At 36.9% G+C, this 10,057-nt stretch overlaps 1 protein-coding gene across 2 annotated transcripts in view; it reads left to right on the top strand.

The window, feature by feature from the left end:
- Positions 1 to 10,057, top strand: part of lrba (LPS-responsive vesicle trafficking, beach and anchor containing) — a 217,505-nt gene that overhangs the window by 80,996 nt on the left and 126,452 nt on the right. For both annotated transcript variants that reach the window (XM_083532443.1, XM_083532442.1), the window contains one exon: positions 6,081 to 6,145. In XM_083532443.1, coding sequence (XP_083388569.1) covers positions 6,081 to 6,145 — 65 coding nt within the window. The remainder of the gene's footprint in view (positions 1 to 6,080; positions 6,146 to 10,057) is intronic.

Here is a 10,057-nt window from a genome sequence, read left to right as displayed (position 1 = left end):
GCAGATGGAACTACCGTTCAGCTTTGATCAGAGAGAGGGAGAGAGAGAGAGAAAGTCAAAGAGACAGATAGAGAAGGAGAGAGTGAAAAGTTAAAGAAAGAGAAATAGGCAGCTTAGACAAAATAAACAAGATAAAGGCATGAAAGGGAAATATGGTAGCGCTGTAGGGACGATATATGTAAAAGGCAATGTAATATGTCACAAAAAAGAAAAATATATAACAAAATATGAATTTTACTAAAATACTGTGTAAGATTTTCTAAATGTTTTTTTTTTTTTAAGGTTTAAAAGTCAAACTTTAATTTCACACCTCTCAGCAAGCATTAAAATTGTTTATTTTTATTTCGATTTTTAAATGTCTTTTTTAATGGTTACATATTTTGTTGGTAAAAAGTATTTTTTTTAAATGCAATAATAATAGTCATGTTTTTTTTTTGTATTTCTGGAACGTTGCTACTAATACTATTAATAAAAGCAATAATTACATTTGCATAATTACATATATTTACAAATTTACATATTTATATGCATTAGCATAATATTTATAAATATTTTATTGTATGTTTAAGATATATTTTTGAATTGCATACATTAATGAAATATTCACAGAATTATTTTAATGTAAGTTTAATAAACGCAGGTGGCCACCGAGATGCGAGGGTTCGACTTACAATTTTTTTGATCTTTCCAAGGAAGATAGCAATACGACAAAATTGTAACAAAAAATTTAAGTTCCACTAGCAGACAAATGCACCAACATATTCTTCACTCACCACTCGCAAACTCGTCCCTGCGCCCGCTTCCACCTACATATTTACTGCATAGTTTATAGAATACGGTATTGTGAATTACTCCGTTTTGCTAAATTATGTACTGTAATGTGTAGAATTATAACCAATAAAGCATACTACCCCACACAGATCACTATACTTTAAGACTCCTAGGCTAAGCTTCAACTCACCATATTTTCAAGGTACGATGGGGTGTTCGGAACGCATCTCCATCATAAGCCGGGGACGACCTTTAATTTTAAATTGACATACATTCATATAATATTTGCAGAATTATTGCATGCTAAATATTAAACTTTAATGTAAATTGTTCAGAATGATATGTCTTACTTTATCCTGATTGGTTACCCAGTAGCACTTAACCACCAACCAATACAATTTGAAAATGTATATCATGTGAGCGGTCATGTAAGTAGTCCGGCATGCCACATGCACATGTTCAGTAATGTGTGATTGTATAAACTTAGCTGTGTGTGTGTGTGTGTGTGTGTGTGTGTGTGTGTGTGTTGGTTCTACATGCTTAAATCTTGTTCACAGATCTTATCTATCGTAAGGAAAGCACAGACCACATGCACATGCTAAACAGACATTCCTGCTACACGATGACATCACTGCTTACTGTAGTACACTCTCAGGCTCCGGCTTTTCTCTACTGTATATTCCAGTGCACAACACAATATTATCTATTCTGCTGAACAGCAGTATTAACCGGCTTTAGGATCATTGTGGATCTGTTTTTCGTATATATGGAACATTGATATAACTTGAACAGGATGATCAGTAGTGAGCAGTAGATTACAGGATTCATTCAATCAGCAAATATTTTTGTTGTGTGTTTGTGTTTTGGCGTCAGAACGCGAAAAGGTTTTTCCTTTTTCCTTTAGTCAACACGAGAGAGAATGATTGACATTAGGGCGATGCTTTGAGCTCTGACACGGTGATCAAAAATGTACTTAAATAGCTTTAAATACCAGTCACTAAATATCATATAATGTTGTAATCTTTTTTAGGAAGGTGGGAGAGATAGAAAAGAGAAAGAACGAGAGAAAAAGCGTTCGTTTTCAAACGTCTTTGCAACCGATTGCTATTGTATTTGGGTGCAGTAAATTCAGTAAATGCAGTAAATTCAACCTGATTTTGATTCCCAGTTGTTCAATAGCTAATAGTTTAAGAGGGTTGTTTTATGATTTCAGCTCTGGGCAGGATTTTTGTGTGCAGCTCATAGGGGGGTTACTGAAGGGGGCAGTTTGAATGCACGATGTGGAATAACCACAAGGTAAAACCGTAGCTTGATGATCTAGTGAGCTAGCATGTGGACGCATGAGGGGGGTTTTCTGTGGGTTTAAACATGTTCAGTTTGTACTGGTTCCAGTGCGTTCTCCAGCAGAGGGTGTATATCAGAGCCGAATGCGTTAACCCCGGTGCTGTGCTCTCTACGCTGTGCTCTCTACACCTCTCTGGAACTCGGGGCTGGTTTGCTGTCTGTACCAGCTCTTTGTTTTCTTTAGAAAAGCGTCCTGCACGCGTCTGTGAGATCCCGCGTGAGCTGCGTTGTTCTGTGGCACGCTGCTCCACAGGGTACTCAGAGAGTGCATTCAAATTTTAGTGCACTTCCTGTGTGGACACGAAGAGCCCCCTGTCCTCACATAGCTCACTCCACAGGGTGCCGTGTGAGTTAAGGGCCTCTCAGCGTGACTGCACTTTAACTGACTTTACTGTTAAAAGGGCCGAGAGCGGAATGTACACCACTTATTTATTACTCTTCTTTAGATTTCATACAGATGTTGATTTACATTTTATCCATGATGGACTTTATAGCATCTGACCAGTCACCTTGCACTGTGAGAACTATACACAAACTTTCTTTCTTTCTTTCTTTCTTTCTTTCTTTCTTTCTTTCTTTCTTTCTTTCTTTCTTTCTTTCTTTCTTTCTTTCTTTCTTTCTTTCCTTCCTTCCTTCCTTCCTTCCTTCCTTCCTTCCTTCCTTCCTTCCTTCCTTCCTTCCTTCCTTCCTTCCTTCCTTCCTTCCTTCCTTCCTTCCTTCCTTCCTTCACATAAAACGTACTTCACGGCGAGCAATAAAACTGGGTGCTATGTACATTTCAAGTATCTATTTTCCCCCCCAGCATGCTTCAGTTCTGACTGTGAAAGGCACAGATTAAATTATTAGTCTCTCCATCCTTATATTAACATTCCTCCATCTAGTTTTTACCATCTCTCTATTGGCATGTTTTTATCCATATACTGTATATCTCTTTCTCCCCCTCTTTTAGTATTCCTTTATCCATTTATCTCTCCATCCCCATCCTTTCAACCATTTGTCTTTCCATCTCTATAACCATCTCTTTATTCACTCCATCCCTATCCCTTTATTAATTTATCTCTCCATCCCTCTATTAGCATCCCTTTATACATTTACCTTCCCATCCCTCTATTAACATCCTTTCATCCATTTATCTCTCCATCCCTCTTTTAACATCCTTTCATCCATTCATCTTTAAATCCCTCTATTAATATATTTTCATCTATTTATCTCTCCATCCTTTTATTAACATTCCTCCATCAATTTATCTCTATCCATTTAACATCCCTCCATTTATTTATTTTTACATCCCTTAATTTACACCTCTTCATCCTTCTATTGATATCCCTTCATCCCTTTATCTTTAAATCCCACTTTTGAATATCCCTTCATCCATGTATCTCTATATTACTCTATTAACATTCATCTTTTTCTTCATCTTTTTCTCTTCATCCCCATATTAGCATCCCTTTATACATTTATCTCTCCATCCTTCTATTAACATCCCTTCATCCATTTATTTTTACATCCTTCTATCAATATTCCTCTATCAGTTTATTTTTCCATCCCTTTATTAACATCCCTCTATCAATTTCTGTCTATTCCGCTATTAATATCCCTTCATACATTTATCTTTCCATCCCCTTATTCATATCCACTCATCTATGTATCTCTCTATCCCTATCCCTTTGTCCATTTGCCTGTCCATCCCTCTATTAACATCCCTTCATCCATTTATCTTTCCATCCCTCTATTAATATCCCTTTATCTATTTATCTCTCCATCCCTCTATTAATATCCCTATATCCATTTATCTGTCTATTCCTCTATTAGCACCCCTTCATTCATTTAACTTTCAATCCCTATCCATTCATTTATTTATCTCTCCATCTGCATCCCTTTATCCATTTATCTCTCTATCCCCGTTAGCATCCTTTCATTTTACCTCTCCATTTCTTTATTAACACCTATCCAAGCAGTTATCTTTTCATCCTTACGTCTATTTATTTTTCCACCCCTTTACTTACATTCTTCCATCCATATCTCTCTATCCCTCCATTCTATCCAAACATTTTTTGATTTATTTATCATTCGGCTGTTCTATTTGCATCCCTTCATCTACCTGTCCCTCTATAATCAGTCTATATATTTAATTTTACCTCAATTAAAAGCCTCCATCTATTCACCATCACTCTTTAAAATCCCTTTATCTCTTTAATACGTTTGTTTTTTCTTTTTTCTATTAGCTTTAAATAATTAATCAGTTTCTTAACTGACTAATTAATGAATTCATTTTAATATAAGGTTTTCTATTTTTATTTAATTTTTTTCTTTCTCCCCTTTAATTCTCATATATTCTAAAAGAAGAATAGGGTTTTTTCATTGTTACTCTCTTTCTTTTAGATTGTTTCTTTTTTGCTCCTCCTCTCTCTGCTTGAAGGTTTAAAAGATAAAACAGGAAAATATTTCATGCTTAAAAATCGATTGTGATTTCCGCTCCTATTCTGCTGTAATGTCCTGGGTTGAAAGGTCGCGGTCAGAGTTCAGAGGTCATAAATGGCTGTGTATCGTCTCATCGGGTCACGACGCTATAAAACCCGTATCACACTGCTGCAGAACTAATGTTCATGATCCGGTAATGAGGCCAGAGATCATTAAAAGCGGTTTGATCAGGATGAGAATGTGTCTCTTTCTTTAATTAAAGAACATGGTGACTGACAGTGATGTTTAATATAACAGTGAGACAGTGTGAGTCAGTGTTCTGCTGTGTGGTACAGGAGGTTACTGTGGATGGTTCCATTTAGAAGATGGCTGTGAAGGTGGATTTGAATTGTAATTAATGTATACAGTTAGTTACAATAGCTCAGGACTACGTTTGCAAGGAACAGTTTTGCATTCAATTGACCTCAGTGAGTTTTACCCTCATCATCGTCACCACTGGCTCGATCATTAGGAATAAAATGATAGGGACTAATTTATTAATTTAAAATTTATATTCTTGTTTTTTTTTTTTTTCTTTTAAGCTGTTTTGTGACATGACTTTGTTGAAAGCACTATACAAATCAAACTCAATTGCATCATTGTCTTTAGATTATTATCTATTAGTAATTTGTAAAGTGAGGACAGATATTTGTCAGATCTTAACATGTAAAGCGAGGACAAGAAACTGTTTAATAATAATCTGTGTACAAGTTACAATTAAATTTTAGCCTCTTATTAAGGACTGTTCTTATTTCACCTCTTAGAAACCAATTTATCCTCATGTTTTCTAATCCAATCAGTCTCCATTTTTTGTAAATACAACAAAGCAATTTAATCAACTTTGTTTTAAATATAACCTGGTTATTATCTTAGCGTTAAATCTTTACCACTAGCTAAATATTTACTCTCCACTTTGAAACCCCTAGCTGTGACGGACAGTGATGTTTACTATAACAGTGAGACAGTGTGAGTCAGTGTTCGGCTGTGTGGTACAGGAGGTTACTGTGGATGGTTAGAAGATGGCTGCTAAGGTGAATTTGAACTGTAATTCATATATACAGTTTGTTACAAATGGCTTAGGACTACAGTTGCCTACAGTTTTTCATTCGAGTTTCCATCAGTGAATAGTTGATAACAATAATGGACATTCTGTGTCTCATGAAGATGAGGATGGTTTCTCTCAAGGTTTTATTCTCATACCGTTTCAGGGAGTTTTTCTCTCACCATTGATCATTAGGGATAAAATGATAGGGACTAATTTATATTGTAAATCTATTTTGTTTTATTTCAAGCCGTTTTGTGACATGACATCGTAAAAAGCACTATACAAATCAAACTCTTAAATAAAAAATAAATAAATAATTATCTTTTGGTACTGTAATTTGTAATTCCTAAAGTTTTATATTAGGTAGAGTCTATTATTACCCTTACAGCATTAGCTGTGTGTTTGTGTTGGTTTGCATTCACATGGGTGTGTAATCTTAGTGTTCTGTTTCTGTTTACAGGAATGGCAGAACTCCATACAGAAGAATGCCGGTTTAGCCTTCATCGAGCTTGTCAACGAAGGAAGGTAAATCATATTTCCTGAATACCTGAATCAACAGTTACAGGGGACAGGCCTAATCTTCATCTAGTCATTCCTCATTTTTAATCGAGGAAACTTTAAAGCAAGTGCAAGAACTGTATAACCCTAACATGTAAAGTGACATGGTACCTGAGGACAGGTAATCATCTAATCCTGTGTGGAGAGATAACAGTCCAATTAGAACATTAGGTTAGTAACAGGTAGTTCTCTGATCATGTTTTAGAAAGTGAGGACAGGTACCTGTCTAATCATAACATGTAAAATGAGGACCGAATACTGTCTTATACTACCATGTAAAACATGGAGCGGTAACTGTCTAATTCTGACATGTAAAGTGAGGACCGGTAACTGTCTAATTCTGACATGTAAAGTGAGGACCGGTAACTGTCTAATTCTGACATGTAAAGTGAGGAGCGGTAACTGTCTAATTCTGACATGTAAAGTGAGGACCGGTAACTGTCTAATTCTGACATGTAAAGTGAGGACCGGTAACTGTCTAATTCTGACATGTAAAGTGAGGACAGGTAACTCTCTGATACTAACATGTAAAATGTGAACAGATAACTGGTTGATAGTGACATGTAAAGTGAGGATGGATATTTGTCAGATATTACTAACATGTAAACGAGATAAATACAACAAAACAATTTAATAATCCTTGTTTTAAGCACAAACTCTTTAGTATATTAGTGCAAAATTTTTACCACAAGCTTAATATTTGATCTCCACGATTCTGATCTGTAATTCCTTGCTGTCACGTGAGGGCAGAGAATTTCCAACTGTTGAATATTTTGTAAATTAAATATTTTAATGAAATATACATCCGATTACATACAGCACCTAATCATACATATAAATACAAAACCTGGTTACCAAGAGGGGTTAAATACCTGATCTTGTCTTTGTCTAATCAAGTCTGTATCTCATCCTACTGGCAAACCAGGAATTAGAAGTCACACATTGCCCTTATCACTCAAGACAGATAAAAATATAATGAAATCTTCACTTCGTTAATGACATTACCTTGTGTTCTTATCTGCCCCCGGACTGCGTTCGACACCTTTTCATTATCTGCCTCTGTTCTGGCTCGAAGCGCTCCACTCGAACACGCTCGGATCGAAATTGATTCGATGTCTCGGTGAAAGAGCTTTGAGAAGGTGACCCTGGGGTCATGACGCCCTTGAGGTCACCACCTCTGAGGTCGTGTCAGTGCGTCCGTTACTTATGAGCTTGAGCTTTTTAGAGCATGAGGTGCTGAGACGAATAGAAATTTGACACTTTTTTGGGAGAGGAAGTGCATGTCTGCACCTCTGAGAGTTATTCGGAATCTCACCAGGATGAAAGGAGTCACGATCAGTTTCAGGGCTCTTAGATCTCCCTGTGCGCCTTCAAGAGAGGCCTGTGATATCAATGTCAGTGATGCTAATTCATGCTAACGAATGCCTTTTTGGCAGGGACTACAGAAGGGGTGTATATGCTAATGAACCTCAGGCTGTCTCCGAGTTGAAAGTAAAGAGATAATTAAATCAATAATTAAGTTCGATAATTAAATCGGAAATATTTATAACGTTAGCCGTACGGTTTATAAAAAAAATGCTACGGCGATGTTTTAGCCGTTGTTGTAAAAGCAAGAAACTGTAAGCAGATTCTAAAAACTGTAATATCCAATAGGGCATTTGTCAGACGCTCATTACATCCGAGTTTTGAATGTCTGTTGGTGTGCGTTGCGCTAATCCAGATGTTGGTGTCATGCAAGGGGCTTGATTTGCAGCATAGGGGTCTGTAACATTATCCCGCTCTCGCTGAGCGACAAGGGGAAGAGAAGAAAAAGACAGAGGGCAAGAGTTCCAGGAGGAAAGATCAGATGTGAATAGAGTAGTTTTTGACCCCATGTTAGATTTCTTTTGGATTGATATCAATTCAGCCTTAATGTTTAACAGGAAACTTAGTAGCAGCAAATGCCTACAATGTTATTTGTGGGCTTGGTTGTAGGCGTGTTTATAAGCAGGACATTGTGAATCTTTCCAAACTTTCTGTCATGAAGTAAATCTGTTTGTTTGTCTTGTTTTTATTAAAAATTATGAGCTTGAGGTTATAATTAGACGTGGATGAATTCTTGATTCTGATTGGCTACATGGTGCTGATTAATCGTCCATTACAGCATCTCGATCCTGCTATAAAATACAAACAACAGGGTGTAATACAGTAAAACCCCGTTGTATGAGCAACCTATAGTACGAGCAAACGGAGATACGAGCAACCTTGCTCGCAAAATTGTACCCTAATTCACGAGCAAATTTCGAAGGCACGAGCAAACCCACGGTTCCCCGTTTTTCGGCTGAGGGAAGCATCAGTCGCTTAGTTGATGTGTCGCTCTCGTTGTTCAGTGCAGCAAAAACTAAACTTTTTTTAGTTTTATATTTTTATTTCACTAGAAATCTTGAAAAATGTCTCCCAAGAAAATCAGTGATGGTGCTGTGAAAACTAAAGTAAATATAATTACCATGAAAACCGAGGAGGTTATGAGTGTGGTGCGCGTCTCACACTCGCAATCAACCACTACCACATGGCTAAGTGTTCAATTATTATACGGTAATTTGCGGTGTATTTGTTTGTTAAAAAGTTTTTAACTGCAGAAATAAGCGATCGAATTAGATCTCGGAACGGATTAAGTCGCTTTTACATTCATTCTTATGGGGAAAATCAATTCGAATGTGCGAGAAAATGGACCTACGAGCAATTTTCAAGAACGAAATATGCTCAGACAACGGGGTTTTACCGTAATAAAGTTTCGATAGCAACAGCTCTTTCACTGGGTCTGGAAATGTGGATTTTACACATAATCTGAGGCACACAATGAAGGAACCTATCTTCTTACAGATGAGTCTGGTGGCCATCTTGGCCAGTTCTCAGTTAAAAGCTGTAGCCTGTGACAGGGGAGAAACGCTACAAATAATGTGCTAATTCTTAGCACACACTTGGATTTACAGTTGGTCCTTCTGTTGTGGACAGACATTTCACTCACGGTCTTAGTCTCAACTGTGCTAGAATGTTCCAGTCGTTATGACAGTCACCTTCAGGGTTCTTGGATGCAGAGTTCACAATTTTAGAACTTTACAGTTTACGTTGTAACAAATGGAGCATTTCAGAACAGGAGCTGTCTGATCCTGACATGTAAAGTGAGAACAGGTAAATCTCTGATCCTTTATTGTAAAGTGAGGAGAGACATCTGTCTGACCCAGACATGTAACATGAGGACAGGTAAAGTCTGATCTTAAAAAGTAAAGTGAGGACAGAAAACTGTCTGATCTTGAAAAGTAAAGTGAGGACAGGACACTGTCTGATCTTAAAAAGTAAAGTGAGGACAGGACACTGTCTGATCTTAAAAAGTAAAGTAAGGTCAGGTAACTGTCTGATCTTAAAAACTAAAGTGAGGACAGAAAGCTGTCTGATCTTGAAAAGTAACGTGAGGTCAGGTAACTGTCTGATCTTAAAAAGTAAAGTGAGGTCAGGTAACTCTCTGATCTTAAAACGTGAAGTGAGGACAGGAAACTGTCTGATCTTGACCTGTAAAGTAAAGACAGGAAATTCATCCTAACATATTTAGAAAATATTATTGTCTGATTTTTACATGTGAAAGTTAGAAGATGTAGCTTTTGATGGGAAAAAAGTATTCATGTATAACAAACAACATACTTATTCTTAGAACACACTTATATTTACACTCCTGGTCTAAGTCTCAGCTGTAATTTCTGTAATAAGTCTCAGCTAGAAGGTTCCAATCATTTCCAATGGTCACCTTCAGGGTTCCAGGATGCAGAGTTCGGAACTTTAGAACTCTACAGTCTGCATTGCAAAACCTGGAACATTCGAGAACAGTTCAGACTCACACTGTAT

The sequence above is a fragment of the Silurus aristotelis genome (assembly GCF_946808225.1).
Source record: "Silurus aristotelis genome assembly, chromosome: 27".
Classification (NCBI taxonomy): domain Eukaryota; kingdom Metazoa; phylum Chordata; class Actinopteri; order Siluriformes; family Siluridae; genus Silurus; species Silurus aristotelis.
Note: the sequence above shows the minus strand (reverse complement) of the source record. Positions and strands in the feature narration are given on the sequence as shown.